The 18,356-nt window shown below is 39.5% G+C and overlaps 1 protein-coding gene across 1 annotated transcript in view; it reads left to right on the plus strand.

The window, feature by feature from the left end:
- Nucleotides 1–18,356, plus strand: part of SHROOM2 (shroom family member 2) — a gene marked incomplete at both ends in the record, with an annotated part of 120,276 nt that overhangs the window by 37,208 nt on the left and 64,712 nt on the right. The window contains one exon of the mRNA XM_079548649.1: nucleotides 11,276–11,427. Coding sequence (XP_079404775.1) covers nucleotides 11,276–11,427 — 152 coding nt within the window. The remainder of the gene's footprint in view (nucleotides 1–11,275; nucleotides 11,428–18,356) is intronic.

Here is an 18,356-nt window from a genome sequence, read left to right on the forward strand (position 1 = left end):
TGAAGAGACCTATGAATGAACAGTCCTAGGAAGAATTTGCTAGGGTTTATTTGGCTGAAAATTAATTCACACAGTGAAAATTTTGAAGCAGTTTTGAGATAGGTATTTCTGATTATAACAAAGCAACAGAGTTTCCTGTTGGAAAGATAGTTGGCAAGCTTGAAGTAAGCACTAGCTGGAGATTTTAAGCTTCAGCTGGGAAACGGTGGAAGACCATTTGTGTGGTGGATTTACCTAAGAGTGAGAGATCACTCAAGCATCTGGAAGTGGCGTGGTTTGGCCTTACGGGTAGTTTTGTATCTGTGAAGCTTAAACCTGCACTGCCAACGATCCAGAATGAAGGCAGACACGAGGCAAAGGCAGGGGGCATTTTCCAAGCCTAAATATTATTGAAATTACAAGCCTCTGAATACAGTTTTTATTTACAAAAATAAAAATGAACTGTTTTCATGATTGAGTTTGTAATGCAACTGACGCAGTGTTGATTGCATTCTTGGATCCATAACAAGGTTTCCCAGGTGCTGCTGTTCACTTAATTGCAAAATGCTGTATTACTCTGCAGTAGTCTGGTCAATCCCTTTTCCCAAAACAAATGATATAGAAGCCAGTTGTCTTTTTCACTAGGAAGAAGAATGCTCTCTTACCAGTTCAGTCAAATCAAAATGTAGGCGAGTCCTATGATGCTTTGACTTAGTGATCTTCAACAATGAGTTTGATTTATGTTTAAATTCCAACCTCTGAGTCTGTGTTTACGAAAATGCTACTTAGCTATTCAATCTCCTCCTAGGCATATAGATCTTACACATAAAACAAAATTCAGTATTTCTGCCTAGGAAATCCTTTGTTTGCACTTTGCCACTGCAGAATTAGGATATGTTCAGGATATCCTATTGAAGGAAAAAAGCTTATGGTGACAGTTGTGGGAATGAAAGGCAAATTTTGGGTGTTAAGCCTGCAGTGACCCTTCGGAAGTCTGCGTGGCTTTTCTGTGAAGGTGGTCACAAGAATTTGCCTTCAGAGAAATTTTCTAGAGGACCAAAGAGTGGAAAAGGTACTGCTTTGCTGCCAGCTCTCTGCATACTTTGGCTCATGCTTTTAAGATCCGTCTTGTCTCAAAGGAAAACAGCTGTTCCATGGTGTTCATAAATAATACAGACAGTATCTCGTGGGTTCCACAATATTCTCAGTTTCCTTAACAATGTCAGACTCGTTTTAAGGCAGTGGTATAAGCAGTCTTTAATTGTCTGTCAGTTACCAGGATGTATGAGTTCAAAATTTCCCATTCAGTACAGTATTTAAAACAGTACTGGCAATGCTAACATCCTAATCCGCTGTGCTAAGACAGGACTATTTTTTTTTTATTAAGACCATTATATACTGCTGGGATACACAAATCTGAGAAGTGTTCTTCACCAATGTAGGCAGCAGTGTGAGACGTAAGCCAAACTTATGATATGCACATGTGCATATGTGCATAGGTGGTGGGACACTTCATGAGAAAAATAGAAGGATAATTACAAACTTTTTCTTTTGGTTCAAGAACTGCTGTACAAACATTCTTCCCTGAAATTCCTCTCATACTTCTGCAAATGCTGTGTGGTGGGTTGGTGAGTGTTGAGCTGCATTAGTGTGCACATGTGATGAATTCTTTTGCCAAACAGAGCTAAAGACATTTGACAAAATGATGTAATTCTGATGTAATAAAGTGCATACTTTCTTAATCAGGAAGAGCAGCTAATTGCATGAATATGTGAAGTTTTGGTATTTCTTTAAAAGGTTTTTTTTTCAACTGATGTGTTTGTTGTTAATTATGTCATCAACATCTGTTGTGTGGTGAAGCTTTTGAAGGAGAGCTACAAATGAAAGCCAATTTGGAAAATGTCCACTTAGAGTAGTAAGCATGCTCCAATTTCAGAGCATAAACATTCTCCTGTGTTCTATCAAGATTTGCTGCTAAATACATGCAGCTTCTTGAAGCACTTATTTGTATATTTTCTGTAAATTTATGTTACTTTACTCTGTGGTGATTTGAACGCATTAGTTGCAAATCCACAGAACGATGCTAGAATTTCTTAAGAAAAAATATCACCTTTCTCAAGTGAGTGTGAATTGAATGCCCCAGTGTAATTATCTAGTTAGTTAATTATCTTTCATTTATCCTAAGAAGAATTAGACCTCTAAAATAGGAAGTGACAAGATACTCCCAGAGATGCCAAAAGTGCTTGATTTCTACCGTAAATTTTCTAGTGAGGAAGGAGTTTCTTCTGGTGGTCCGTGGTGATACTGAGTAGCAGGATTTAACAGCTGCACAAACTGAAGCACCTGAAATAGTGAGCAACTAGGTCTGTTTAGAAAAGAAGAAAGGAGGGAGGGGAGGGAATTTATTTGTTTTTAATAGCATATCTTTCAGAGCTGAAATTCAAAGGAACACTAATGGAGAGGTGAAGAGGGGACTGTGAGTGATGATTTGGGGTGCAAATTGCTATGGATTAGTCCTTCTCTGTGGAATTGGATTTTGCTTGTTTATGGTTTGTGACTCAGAGTAGACTTAAGAAGTTGGTGCTTAGCTGTAGATGAATGATGTCTGTTTCACACCCTGCTCATACGAATGTATGCCTTAGGTTAGGTAGTTGGGTACCATGAAATATCTTCTCATTAAACTGAATAAAAACACTGCCAAGCTTTTCATTGTTAAGCTTTTTGAATTTTATTGTCATGGTGTCATGAGAGATTCACATGGGCTGTTAGCAGTCTCTCTGGGTAAGAGCAATCCTGTGGTGTCTGCATCAGAAGGTTCAGTTACTGCAAATTAAGTGGAACAACTTGGGCAAAAACTGCCACGCAAGCCTTTCCAAAATTTGCTTTCTGGACCTTCTATCGTCATTTGGGAAGCAGTTGGATGACAGTTTGTGCCCTAGAAAGTATTGTTTGTTTGCTTTGCCTTTTCATTTTTGAACTCTGGGTGAAAGTGGAATGGGAGAAGTTCTCTTCCTTTATTGGGCTGCAAACAGAATAAACATGAACAGAGAAGAAACTAAGGACAAGGTTACCTTGACCTCTTTTGCTTCTGTAATGATAGTTATTTTTGTTTTCTTGAAAGTCTTCCCACCAGCTTCCTGTTTTTTATTTCCGTAAGAAAGGAGAATTGAGGTTGCATATTGAATATACAGCGGATAAGTGAGTCTGATGGAATGGCAACAGATACTTTTGTCTGTGCAGTTTGAAGTACTGCATCCTTGTAGTGAGTGAGGTTGAACAGATTGTGTAATGATGAATTAAGACAGATTCTGTTTCACAGAATCATAGAATGGCTTAGGTTGGAAAGGACCCTAGAGCACTGGGGAGGGAGGAGTAAGTATGTTTTCTTATTTCAGCTTGGCTTTAAATGTTAGAATTGTTGAGGAAGATAGTGGCAAAAATATGGCATCAGTCTGTAATTTGGGTACTTTGTGAGTCTGACTGAATACCACTTCTGATCAGTGAGCAATAGTTATTGCAAAGAACAAAACTTGTTGTCAGCAAACTGAAATGTTAGGAAGAGCTTGACCCTTCCTTTGAGACTTTCCTTGGCAGAAGAATCGGCAGAGGAATAAAAAAATAAGACATGTTTTGAAAGTCAGCACCTTAGTGAGACCTTAGTGAGTTCAGAGGGAAATTCTTGTTCAAGAAATTGCTATCTCTGTTTTTGTATGAGCAGGTCATTAGTTTGGAAACTAACAGGGAATGAGGCTGTTTTTTCTGATACTTGGTCTTATTTAGTGCTACCTTTGTCTGGAAGCACTGTTTTGTGTGTTTGTTTTTTTCCCCTGGAAGATACTGCAGTCAGTAAACATAGGCATAGATGCAACTTAAATTTTATGTAGAAGGTTAACATTTAGACACTGACTAAGATAGGTGCATTCTTCAGTAAGTATTCAATTACTGCCTATTAGATATTTCAGAGGCTTACTCTGAGGCCTGCTGGAGTTCTTCACAGTGTATAAGGTCGGTGAAAAAGGACTTTTCCATCGTAATTATTGCGGAATCATTCCTGCATGACTGCACAGACACTCCATAATGGTTATTTTTTATTTTGTCAGTAAGTCATGCCTTTTCCCTAGTAATGCAGTGGCATTGCACAGACTGTTGGGTTGCACTCAGCATGTTATTGTCAAGGGCATGTTGGCAAGCTGTAATGCTATTTTCCTGGGATGAACAGGAAGGCAGAAAGCAAAGTAAAAGCCTTGAACCTTATGATCATAAAGATTACTTTGTCAGGTCATATTTTTCCTCTAGGAATTCTGTTCTTGTTATCAGTTTGAAAAGATAAAATGCAAGTTGTTTCTATGCACAACCTCCTTTTTTATCTGTTCTTATCATTGTTCATGGTAGCTGTAAGTACAAAAATGTAGGCCTATAAAGAATGCTTAATGTTAACTGCAGAGATTAGATACATAAACAGTCTATATATAATCATCTGTAACTAAATTTGCACAAGAAAATACCTGTAAGCCAACCCTTTCAAACTTCTTTGATGGAAGGTGTGTGAGAATAAGTGAACCCTACATAGCAAAATAAGTCCTATTTTGGCTTTCTGCCAATATGTATGCCTTTCACAGCATGGACATGTAGCTCCTTTCTTACATTTTGTCACTTTGGAAGAAAAAAGATGGAAATGCATTTTAAAAACTAACATATCCATAAGTTCACATAGATTCCTGTAGTTCAAGTGTCATTATCTTCTGTAAAATACAAGAGCAAACTCTTGGCTGAAAATAAATGAGTTAGCATTTCTCAAGTGATTCTTAAACACGGCATGCTTAGCTTGTCTGGACTAATGCTGTACTAATTAACAGCAGTAGGAGAATGTCTGGATGCTGATGAAGTACTAGGAAAAAAAGAAATTAAACCTTGAGCTGTTACCACTGCAGGGCTCAGGGGTTTCCCTTTCTGATGTACACTGCCCTAGAGGGGCTCTTGCATAGGAAGATCCCCTTAAAACCTTGGGTTTGTATGTATGTATTTACCCTGAGAAGATGTTGTATATGGCAGGCCTGCTGGGATGGGTGGTGTGGGGATGTGGAGGCCTAGATGTGCTTTCTACATGCTGTTGTAATAAATCGCACTGAATTGGAAAAAGCAAATTTGTTTAGGAGCTGTAACATTCGTGCAGGAAACCTCAGGTGCTAATGACTAATCAGACACCCCTGGTACTAGGCAGCTCCTCTTCCTTCACCTGATGCTTCCTTCTCTGTGCTTTCAAGAGAATTGAGGTGAACTGTTGGGGGTGGGTTTTTTTTTGTTTGCTTGTTTTGCACAAGCTTGGGCATGGATGAAATGGGAAAAAAAAAAAAAAAAGCTTTACAAACCTTCATTGTTCACTTTTTCAAACTTCAAACTCTTTTTAAAAAGAGTAATGTTAGAGTTTTTGCCATACTCCTCAAACACTTCTGGTTTGAGGAATTCTGAAGTCGTATTTCAGCCTGGAGTCAGTTCTTACAGCTGTAGTAAATCCTTTACAAGGGTGGCCTGTTTGAGGGGAAGCGACCGTGGGAGGAGTGGACACCATCAAGGACTGAACAAATATTCAAGAACTGTACCGAATGACAGCTTTTCAAAATAGAATACTTGCTTTAAGAAAAATACTGAGTGAATATGAAATTGCTGGGCAAATATCCAACTGTTCAAATGCACCAAATATAAGGCAATTAGAAATGGCTATGAAAGACAGTGCCCTACTGCTGAACTCTGCCCTTTCAAAACTGTTTCCAGCCTGGTTGTGAAGCAGCACCGCTGACAGAAGGCAGTGTTCCTGTCAGACCAGAGTCGGTCTGTGCCATGTGATGCTGAGAGCTTTGAAAGCATTGCCCTGCCTGGGTTTCAGGTCTCCCCTAGCACTGAGGTTTAGGGAAGAAAGAAGGTGCCTTTAGAGAAGCATGCTGTCCTGATCCAAACAGTCCTAAAATCTAACCAAGTTTGCTGTGAAATTTAATAATAATCCAAGCAAGAACAAGCATAGGCAATAACTAGTGGGATGTGAAGGATGACACCAAGCAGCAGTGAAACTCAAGTTTCTTTGTTGACATGGAGTGCCGCCCAAGAGGATCACTGTTAGCGGATGCTTGGCTGGTAAAAGTGCAGCCATCACCAGATTGATAGCAGTGGCTGGCAGTAGATAGACCTGCTCTTTGTGGGTTGGTACCACCTAGTTAGGCATTCTTCCTGAGCTGTGCCTCCAGGCTCATGTCTAGTGGCTGTTGCAGAGCATAGGACTGATAGCCTTGAGGAGTGGTTGCTTGGTGAGAGATAACCAGTGGTGGCCTGAAGGTGTGTGTGAATTCCTTGCTTTGCCACAGACCGCGCTGGTGTGTTTTTTCCTGTTTAGTTTCTGAACTCATCTGCAAATGGGGCCATAGGTAGTTCCCTGCTCAGGTGTCCTTCTACTGTTCAGGTACTAAATCTGAAGATGGGAAGAGATGATATGAAGGAATATATAGTTACATATGCTGGCTTTATGTGCATGCCTGTGTGGGGCCTATTCATGTGTGCCCCACTGCCTTCCCTTCAGTTTGGTCACAGTGCAGTTTGCAGCCCCACTTCATCCTGCCCCAGCTTGACCCATGAATCCTGCAGTGAAGCACTCAGAATGGATTTGCTCTGTGCTTCTGTTGTTTCCTCCAAGTTACACAAATGGCAAGTTTTAGCTATAAAGGTATTTCTCCTTTGTTTAACTCCGTGCAACTCAAAATAGCTAACGTTTCCCACATTTCACTGGTTCTGATCTCATATGAAGTTTGTTCATTGTTGGTTCTTTTTTTAATCCATATTAGATGCTCAGAAGACAAACAATCACAAAATGATTTCTTGGCTGCACGAGAAGTGAGTTATGATAGTTTATCACAGCTGATGGCAGAATGTTGATAAGTGGAGCTGTTTTTTCCTGTGTTTGTCTCTGGGCTTGGGTTTCCATCCCGTCTCCCACCCTGCCCACAGAGCCTGGACAAGACTGTCCCGGTGTCGTCATGGTAAATGAAACAAGATATCTGGTGTGACACTGCACTACCCCAACCTGGCTCCCACTTGTTTATACAGGTGCCTATAGAGGAATGCGGGTATTTAACATAAAGCGTCAGCTCTGGTAAACACAGAAGTTAATGGGTCACATTCTGGCAGTGGTGTACCCCTCAACACTACCAGGTTTTAAAGCTGCAGACATAAGCTATTATTTTACCTTTCACATGTGTTACCAACAGTGGGAATCCAGACCCTAAGTGTCCCTGGAATATGTTGGTTTGTCTAGCTGTTGCACTTCTCTCCACTGCCCTGCTTGAAACCCTCTCTCCTTTACACTGACAGAACTGCACATGCTTCAGTATGTTTGTGGATGTGTTTTTTTTCATTCACACTGTTGTCTTAACCATTACCTGCGTATACTTGTATTCTCTTTTCCTCTTTTGGGGTCAGAATATTTTATAGCCAAGAATGACTTTGGGATGCAGCACTTAATGTCCATTCGCTATGCCAGCAGAAGCCTGTGGTTCCAACCCTCACTTGTGCACGGTCCTGAAATTTGCCTTTGTTCATGGCCATAGGGAGGTCATCAAGGACAGAAGAGTGAGAGTTGGAGGCTGTCTAAACAGATGCTTTCCATTAGCAAACATCCTCTTCCTCTCCTCTTGAAAACACTTTTTTGTTGCAATATTGGCGTCCCTGCTAAGGATAGGAAGTCATGCTGTTTAGTCTTGTTAACTTAGCATAATAAGAGGAGTCTGATTTGTTCATACATATTGAAAAGATGGTTTGAGGGGATTTCTAGAACTCTTCCTAAGCATCCAAGGTGAGCAGTAAAGCTGTGCTTGTTTTTCAGAGATTTAGGTTTCTTATTTATAAGAAAAACATTAATTTTCTTGGTTGTGTCTTGCTCGGGGCTGTCCCCCCATCACATCTGCCCACTGTCCATGACTTGCTGATTTTTTGTGGAAGATTTCATTTTAAAACCTCCCTCAAGACTTTGTTTTCAGCTCTTTCCTGTTGGTCTTTCTGGGCACCTGAAACTCAGAAAGAAATTATGTGTTGGTTAAATAAGAATATGAGCTTAACTCTTAAAATGTGGGTTTAAATTCTGCTGTAGCATGGCATATTTTACTTGGTGGATGGGTGAGTGAAATAAACTCATGTCTGAGGTGTGAAAAATAAGGGTGAGTTTTTCAAGTGTAGTTGCTAGTGCTAGAAAGTTTACGTATGTTGGTTGGGATTTGCAGTACTAAAGATGGAAAACATGTAAAGAGTTGAATGAAAAAAAAAAAAAAAAAAGGAGGGGGGGCAAAATGTAGTAAACAGAAAAAAGAGAAAACCTGGAAGAGCAACTGGAATGGCACTGTGTAAGTGTGAGCGGAGGAGACAGATAAGCACTGTGCTTTCAGAGATCTTTTCCTCATTAATCTCCATGTCTGTTTTTCATTAGACGTGTGCAAAATCCACTGCATTTTTCAGTCACTATGTCTAAATTACCTGTAGTGTAACTGAAGGAACTATTTTTTCTGTGCAGCCAACAGTCCCGTTTCCAGTAAGAGCACATTGTCAAGTGGAATGATGGCATTCATGCAGCCATACAGTGACCTGAGGTAGAGACAGTAAGAAAGATTTATGTTTGCATTTGTTCAGCTCGAGGAGACTTACTGTGAATGGATGTGTAGTTTTTATTCTCCCTATCAACAACTGATTTGGAGGCAGCATGTTAATGGAAGCCACTTCCAGTTTTCAGGGGATCTGCTTCAGGATTGTGCTTAGGTTGTAGTACACCTTTTTCTGGGTTCTAGTGTTTGATTTTTTTGTATGTGTGTTTTTTTTTTTTTAATTATTATTTTTTATTCTTTGTGGGGGTGGTTAATGTTTTGGACAGTCAGAGTCTGTTTGGAAAGCTTACGCTGTGTGGAATGTGTAGCCTCCCTGCTGAAATGAAAACTCTGAGGAGGTAACTGAATACTCCCTGCAGTCAGTGCATTGCCAGCCTAAAGAAAAAACAAACATGCTTACAGAGAACAATGAACATTCCTTGAAACCCTAGGAGACAGAATTTTTTTAATTATTTTTTTATTTTTTAAGGCAAAAAAAAGACCCTGTCAAGGTCTTCAAGCCCTGACTTCTGAGTTGTTGACATCCATGTGGCACATGGACTTCTCACCCCTTTTATTGAGTTGGTACTTTGCTGAGCTGCAGTGGGTTGGCATCTACATTCTGTAGTTTGTAATGTGTGCTCCTGCAACTTATTTTTCTTTTTTTCACCTCTGTTTGACCTTCTCCTTACATCTCTCTGATTCAAATCTGCCTTTCATTAGCATTTTCCCTCCACTATTCTGACCTGCTGGGTTTTAGACCTCCTAAGCAATCTAGAAATGCATCTGGATAATTGAAAGACTGTTGATTGCCACTTAGGAGGAGGGTTGTGATTCATGAGTCCCCTGCTGTTTGTTCTCTCCTTTAGCTCTGCCTAGCTTTGGTGTTCTTAGTAGGGCAGACACTCCATTCTCAACAGTGCTGATTTCAAATCTTGACCTGCATTTATATGATTTCCACTGCTCCCCAGCTTTCAACTTTACTGTAGATTTGATCTGAGAATTGAATATTTTCATAAATTCTTGACGTTCAGAAGATAGGCAGGCAGGTCACAGGCAGGTCACAGCTTGAGAGCTAGATGTATCGGCGTGTAGAAACTTACTCTGTCTTTAATTATCTGTGTTTTTATTAAGATAAGAAGTTCTGAAAATTCAGCTACTCAATTAGTATGAATAGTGAGTGTTTTGGAATGATGTGTAAGACTAGGCATTTTTACATGACATTCTTTTGGGCTTAGATTTAAAGGTCTGAAGATTTTTAAGAACATCTATCCTGAAATTACATAAAGAGAGCTTTTATGTGTATGAAATGAGATTGCTGTGGTGCATGAGATCATCCTAATGGACTTTCATCAAGAGATATTGCTTATTTTATTAGGTTATTTAATTTAGACTTTCACTGCTGGAGTATCCCTATAACCTGTACCGTGAGATCTGGATTTCATGAAGTTAGGCTTCCTTGGGATTTACCTTGTTGATGATTGACTTTGGCTGTTCTTTATGAAGTTTTCTGTTGTTGGGGCAATTACAAGGGGTTTTGCTTTGTAGATTCACTGGCATTTAATAATAAGGGACTTGCAGATACTGTAATGGAGGCAAAATAAAATGAAGACATAAATTAAAATCTTTGCTTTGAACATAAAGTGTCAAGTCTGTAAGAGGAGATAAGATATGGATTATGAGCAAGTGAGGGAGGAATAAAGAAACCTAAATGCATAGGTTGTGATTCCAAGCAACTGAGAGGCCAGAAGGTGCATTCGTCTGCGAAAGAGAAAGGAGCAAGCCACACAAGTTTGGGGCCTGAATTGCAAGGTCTTCAACATTTGTAGCTATGTTTGAAATCAGTTTAAACTGTTAGTACTTGTTAGTCTGGCAGGTTGAGCTTTTGGGATTTCTTTTACATTCTAAAAATGGACAACTTTTAATGGGAGTGTTTTCTTCTTGGAATTGCCAAAAAGTGACTCTTAAATTTGTTGTGTTCATGTTTCACTGCATATTATCCATAGTTAAATAAGTAAAAATCCAGTGCATGTAATAGAAGCAAAACAATCTTCCAATGTGTATCCCTTGGTATGGCCGTGTTCTTTGGCAGTGCAACATGCTATATTAATGGCTTAGATCTCAGATCATAATCTCTTCCTCTAAATAGAGCTCTGAATTATCTGTATGGACTGTAAATTCTCAGATATTTTCTAAAATGTTACGTGTCTGATGAAAATAAGCTTTATTTTCCAGACCAGATGGTGATGCAATATTTTGAGGTCTTATAGGATGCTGGATTTTTGAAATTGACTGTATGGGTTAATGTTGTTGACTGTATGGTTACTAGAATTGGTTAGCTTTTCTGGAGAACTAGATTTTAAGATGCCTGCCCAGAGCAGTATTTGCAAGTACTGTTACCTGTACTGTATTGAGCAGATCTCCAGATCACATATTCTTTTGACTTCCAAGTTTTCTAATCTTCTCAGGAGGTTTCCCCCTATTTTTCTTTCCTGTTCTGATTTTCTCTGTATCATTATTCTTTCTTTATAGTGTTTGTAACTTTTTTTTAAGGTGTCTTAGCCACTTAATTACTGTTGGAATTGTTGCATCAAGCCAATATTGAAACTCCGTTACCTTATTTTAAATGTGTCACTGTGCAACCTCAGTAATTCTACACGTTTGGTTTGATTTTTCTTCAGATTGAAGATGGGAGTAAAGCTGCTTCTGTGGACAAGTTGCTGGCTGGGGATGAAATTGTTGGCATCAATGATGTGGGTCTCTCTGGGTTCCGACAAGAAGCAATCTGTCTGGTGAAAGGCTCACACAAGACACTAAAGCTTGTTGTAAAAAGGTAAGCTTGTGATAATCAGCTGGGAAACCAAATGTATTTTAGTCTCTCATCTGCTGAACAACTAAATTTGTCAAGGCTTGTCAAGACTATAGCTCGTTTAGTTCATGTTGAGTAGCATTGCTTCCTTCTTGAACACAGGATCTTTAAAGAAGAAGACATGGGTAGAGGTGGCCTCTTGATTAAAGCAAAAACTGAGGTGTGCATTTTGTGAATACTGCTATAATGGGAGGAGTAGGTCCTCTGTTCCATTCTTCCCTCTCGGAATACAGAACTGAAGCATACTGTCCACCTTGCCCTGCTTCCTCTTTCTTTGTGAGCTGACATTGGTAATGCTTTTTAGTACAGGCCAGTTTGAATCTGGGGTGTGGGTTGTGTATGAAGCTTCTGGAAGTGAGAACAAAGCAGAAGCTCCTGCTTTGTGAGAATATTTAGAGTCTCCAGCATTATGAACAGGTGCTAAAATCAGGTTAAATTGAACAATTACTAAAAAAAAAAAAAAAAAAAAAAAGAAATCAGTATGAACTTTCTGATTTTATCAAAACATTGCAAGCAGTCTTTCATGTGTGTATTTTTGATGTCTTTGTTAGAATCAAAAAGAATTTTGTTGCAATGCTGAAAATGCTGAGAATTGTGTTTGACATGGATGATAAAGCCAGTCTGTAAATATATTGAGCTCTCTGAAATTGTCTCAAATAAGCACCACGTTTTGTGTAAAAGCACTGATAGAGGACAGGTGTGTAAGCATGCTTTTCACCTGTGGTTTAAGGTGTTTTTGATAGATGCAGTCGTGGGAGCTTGGATTTCTTTTGCAGGTAAACAGAGTCTGTCCTCAGAAATGACCTTCCAGAAGTTCTCCTGAAATGTTTGTGATCTTAGGCTAATAACATTCTTGCAACTTAGAAATCATATTGATGTTCAGCATTTTCAACTTACACTGGCTATTCCTGTTAAAAAAAAAAAAAAGAAAAAAAAAAAGTGAAGGTTATAGCAGCTGTTTCTGTCAACAAAATGGAGAACTTCAGAATTGGGAAGCTTTATAGACACTGAAGAATCTGCCATGGCAGCAAGTCTTAATTAGAATACATAACTTCAGACCAAGTGAAAATATTCCCTCTTTTGTAATGCTTTCACTTGTGTGATTGTAATTTGCTAAAAATCTGAGAATTCTGGTCTGACCTTGGAAATGGCCGAAAGCTTGTTCCTGAAATAACCTAGCAGTAGACAGACCTAAGCCATTCTCATCATTCATCAGTATTTCTCCCCATGCACGTGCTTTTGGAGAACTTTCATACAGCTAATGAAGCACTCATCTGTGTCTAGGGATTTGTGGCTGCACTTCACAGGCAACAGTGTGCTATTACTATGCATGCCTGCATGCAGTTTGGTGCAAAGCTGATGGATTTTCATCACTCCTTTCTCGTCACTCCTCTTTTTCTTTCCTCAGCCCATGTGCAGCGGGCAAGTCAACCTAGCTGCTCTGGCCAAGAGGCTGATTTAGTGGCTGTTAGGGAAAACATTTTTGTCCTAAATTAGTGAAGAATTCTATAGCTGCTTAAACAGGCAAGAGCTTTTTAGGTCATTGGCAAGCCTGCATAATATTAGATAAAATTTAATAAAAAGTACTGAATGAAATTAGCCAGAGTTTTTGTTTGGGTGTTTTCAGCTTTGCTCTTTCTGTTGGAAAGTTGCCTTAGGGCATCAGTCCTTTGACGGTCAGAAACCTTTAAACACCCAGACTCATTTTATTCCTGGCCAACTTGTTCTCATGCACTGCTCTCTGTGTGCCGAAACAGCTTTTCTTTTCCTGTTGGAAGTTCAAATGATGCAGGTTTTTTATAAAAGTCTTGTTGCAGAAGTTATGGTTTGAACAACAGTATTGTTTTGTGTTGTTTGCTCTAAATCTTAGGCTGAATTTTTATGAGTGCTTTAAACAGTCCTGTCTTTAAGCAAGCCAGTTGTGTAGTCTTTGTATGAGCACTCCTGCAGGTCTGGATTGAATTGGATCAGGGAACTGATCTGACTGCAAAATGACTTGGGGAAGCAGGTTTTCAGCTGGATAGAACCACCACTTTTGGAGGCAGTCTGCACATTAATTACTTACAGTGATCTTGAAATGGCTTGCTGCCTTAGCATTTGTAGGCTATTTCAGTTTTCTTTAGATCCACCCTTACTGTTCTGTTTGGAGAATGGGAAAAATCCCACCATTCCTTTTCATTGAGTTATGCATAAGATGATGTGTTAATCTTCCTCATAGCTTCCTTTTGTTTGTTTGTCCTCTGTTCTTTGTCTAACACTGTGATGCTTTTCTTTAGTGTTAATAACGTTTTATTTCCTGTGGGTGCCAGTGTGATAATCTGAAGCACAAAGCTGATAAATGGTTTGAAACTCAGCAACCCAGTCCTGGAGGTTAAAAGAATCTTAGTTTTAACCATATTTATCCTATTACTTCTTAGTAAAATTCTTCTGGAACATTGTGAAGTTCCCAATATCTGGAATATCAAGTTTTTATTCATCACTTCTGAGGTGAACATCTACATGAAATTCCTCTGTGCAGGTCACTATTTCATGCCGTAATGTCAAATCCTGATCATTTATTGATCTATTTCTGTACCTGGGAAGTATTCGGGCATGCTATTTCTGTTTTAGAAGTCCAATTTACACAAAGCTAACACCAAGTAAAAAAGTGTTGCCTTAGTAAGTAGCACATTTCATTCACTTAATTAACTTGTGACTGTAGCAAATCTTCCTGGAGTGGTTGTTGTGGTTCAGCAGTGGTGCCTGGCTTCCACAAGATTGTTTTTATGTATTGAACTGTATAGGAGGTGAAAGTACTTTTTTCTAAGTAAATTGCCTGTGGTATCAAATACTAAGCCTAAATTTACTGTCTACCAGCGCATATGCTTTGCTTTATTATTATTATTATTATTATTTTTTTTTTACCTTTTTGAACTTTGCATACTTGCATTCTAAGCCAAATGAGGACTGTGCAACAGGCTCGGCAACAAATGCAACATTTAAGTAGCTTGCAAGTACTGATAACTGAACAAGAGCAGTATACCTTTGGTCTTGGATTAATAGAGAACTCAGGAGACTTTGTGTTGTTTTCTCAAGTGGATTTGTCAGAACAACACATCCTAATTGCATGCTAGTTCTTCAGTGTAATACTGAATCATTTCTTGAGTAGATTCCTTTCCTAGGAAAATACAAAGGGCATTTCTTACAGGAGATTTGAATTTCTTTTCTTTCAGAATAGATGTATATATGTCTGTATAAAAACATGTAAAATTGCCCTGAGTCTCGATACTGAGGTGGTTGTAGTTATATATCTCTTCCACTGATTAAATATAATGTCCATTGCTTTGTGCATGCTAGATGTAAGCAAATGCCACAAAGCCGTGAAAGTTTGGAATTATTTTTTTCTTCTTGTGATTGAACGAGGAGCAAGATACACATGTCAGGTTGTGCAGCAGGATGCATTCCTGCCCCAGTCTCCAGCTCAGGGCCGTGTTTTCTAGTGTCTCCTGTTCTGCTGCCAGCAAGTTACCAAGGTTGAAGAGGTGGAGGCAGAAACCAGATGAGTGCAAAGGAAACTTGCCCTTTCAGTGGCACAGTGCATAATAAGCCTATCTCAGACACACTTCCTGTGAATATGAAGGGGTTGGTATCAGGGCTTTCCCGTAAAGGAGCTCCAAGTAACAGCAGAATAAACCTCTGTGCACTTTGTGTACTCAGCAGGACACTGTGGAGGAGCTGGCAAGGAGCCCCTCTCATGCTCCAGCGTGTTCGTGGCTGGCTGTGTGGGCAGGCCTGGGGCTGGCCAGGCTGCCATCACCCTTCTCCCACTTCTCCAACTGCCTGACCCTGCACTACTGACAGTAAGGCATGGACGTGAGAATAGAATGTACATGCACCTTCATGTTTTCAACAAATTATACATTGAAAGCCTCCTGAGGAGGACCATTTCACCTCCTTGTCTAACTGTTGGCACAGTTACTTAATTACATATACGCAGAAATGGTACAAATCTGTGTTCCCTTCACCTCCATCCTAGCAGTTGCACTCAGGTATTTGGGTGTTTCCCATGCCAACTGTCTCTTTGGTGGGATGTTTAGCCAAAAAGCGCTTTTATTTCTTAATTTTTTGGCTGATTAGTTTCTCAGTTGTCTTAACATGATTTGTTAGTGACATACTGGTTGACACTGTAAGTGAACATAAGCTTTAGTTCCTCGGATTGGAGGTGTTGTCCCTGGTTTAAAGAGCAAATCATTGTTTAGTGTTTTTGAATGTTTGCCTTGTACAACTGTCAGGACTCTCTTGATACATATGTTGTGACTGACATGTTTTTATGTTGTGGTGACTTGCATAATCTCATTCTTCACAAATATGAAAAAATTCACTGTCAAGCTTGAATAATAGAAAGCCAAAAATATGACAAACATCGCCATATTTTACTAAGTCATCTCCATCAGGGAGATGTTTGGAGTAGTAGAAAAGACATAGGAATTTATTTTTGGGGTTAAGGGAATCCTATGTAGTTCTAATACACTTGCTCAAAAAGTTACTTGTGCCAATGATACTCGATTTTGTAATGCAGTTAGCAGAATTGGGTAATACTACTTATTTTGTGGAATGGAATATGTATCCACCAGTAATAACCTGTGAGTCACAAATGGTTTTTTTTCTTCCTTCAGTCCTGCAAGCACTTGTTGAAATAGTTAATTCTGAGCATGAGTAGTCCCATCGACTTTAGTGAGAGTGCTCAGCATACTGAAGATGAAGTGTACAAGTGCTTACAGGATTTAACCAGAAATATATAACAGCAAATTTGTTCTTAACACTACTTTCCCCAGGTGAATTCCAGTTTAAGTGGTAGACTGCAATATGTAGCCCCTTGGGTAAGAGAGGAAGCAGGTGCACATTCAAAAATTTGTGGGTCTTAATTTCACATAATACTTAATTTCACATAATACTTTCACTTGGGCACACAGAATTTAACTGTGCTGGATAGCAGCAAATACTCTACATCTCTTCTGTCTCCTGACTGTAACAGTCATAACCCTGTCCATGAAAGACTAACTGAGTCGTTTTCTGTTTCAGGAATCTTTCCATTTGAAGCGAATGCTTCTATGTATGCTACATGCTTTTTGAAATATTTAATTGTTTGGGGTTGCTTTTAAGCACTTAAGAGGTTTGGTTGGTTTGTGTTGCTTTCTTGTTTTTTTTAAATCCTAGTTAAGATCTTTGACGTGTATGCGCACAAGTTCATTGGGGCGGTAATGCTTCTGTTCCAGTATGTTGAAGTTCTCCTTGTGCTATTTGGATTTTAGATTACATATTTCACTTCCTGAAGGTAAAGGACTGACTACATTGAAAATCTGGATGCTTACATGTTTTCATGTCAGGTAGCCTACCATGTTAAGTGTAGAGATTTTGTGCTGTACTTGGTTGTGTAACTACACGTAACACCCTTGAATTTGCAAAGATCATAAAAGATTTCTTTAAAAGTTCTGGGCCCAACTCCTAACTCCAGAAATATGAATACTTAAAAGAAGGGCAAAAATACAGGAGTATTGCAACTTCAGCTACTGAATTACTGAACAAAGTTTCATCTTGTCTCTTAAACAAGACACCATTATTTTATGGTCATGGTTGCTGAATTTTCATACTACTGGTTTACCTGGCACAGCAAGGTCTCTTACAGAGACACAGCTGCAGCACTGTACTGTTGAGCTATGTGTCCCTTATACTCTTGCTCCATTGCAGACTAGGGGTTTGGGGGAATTTTGGCTGAGTTGCAATTCGAATGAAGATGCATTCACTGGTCTGGCTCATGGAGTAGCCTTGCTGGCAGGCAGGGAGCCAAGCTGGGGCATGACATCTGATGGGGAAGAAAAAGAGATGGGAATGTCTTCAAAGTATGATCTGGCCTAGAGCATGTCTGAGCAAAATACCTTTCCCACATAAAACCTGAAGCATCCTAGCTTGTGGCGTTGTTCTTTGGGGAGATTCAATAATTTGCATTGTGTGGCCAGAAGGTTTCAACCAGGAATGAGACAAACTGAGGTCGTGCTGTCTCTTAAAATGCGCTGGGAGTGGAGGAACTCTCCTTCCTCACTCCCATTTTTTGGATAACCTTGGACATGGTTAGGTAAATCATAGCTGAAACTAGTGTGGGAAAGCACCACATCTACATAGAAACGCCGCTATTGGGAATGTGGTCTGTAAGGAAGTTCCGTTCATGTAAGCTAGCCATAGAACTGTAAGCTCATTGTGGTAAGCAGCTCCGAGGCAACACATAGCCATGCCTTCTGGCCATGAGCAAAGCAGAGTTTCCATGGTCACATGCTCCAAGGAGCTGACAAGTTTCTTCTTGCTGAGGGCACCAGGTTGGTCTGGTACAGTTGGCTGCACATTGTTGTTTCTAACTCTGTCTTGGACAAAGGCATTGGTGAAGAGTGAAGTCCAAAGGCTGCTGTGCTGCCTGCTTCTGGCTCCTGCTCTTTCACCTTGGTCACAGTCAGAGAATCGGAAATTCCCACTGCATTTTGATTCTTTCTGCTGTTGCTGCTGCTTGCCCTGTGAGAGGCTGCATTTTTCTTCAGCATTACTGGTGCACGAGGCCTTTTTTTGTACTCACGCTAAAGGTTAATTTCTTTAGCCCCTTGCTTACATAGCATGATAATTTCCGAAATATTTGAATGTAAACCCAACTTGAAGCAGCATTTGGAGCCAATTATTCAGTATGTGAAGCATTTTAGATGTTTCCAGATGATAAAGACTTACTAAAAAAAATATCTTGTTATCTTTTGGAGGAATTCTGGTAAATCATGGCAAAAACTGAGGTAAAAGAATGGCTTCAGGAGTTCAATACTATCTAGAAATCAAAAGGTAGCAGAATATACACAAAATAATGACAAAAAAGTATTTAT

The sequence above is a fragment of the Tetrao urogallus genome, assembly GCF_951394365.1.
Source record: "Tetrao urogallus genome assembly, chromosome: 1".
In the NCBI taxonomy this organism is placed as follows: domain Eukaryota; kingdom Metazoa; phylum Chordata; class Aves; order Galliformes; family Phasianidae; genus Tetrao; species Tetrao urogallus.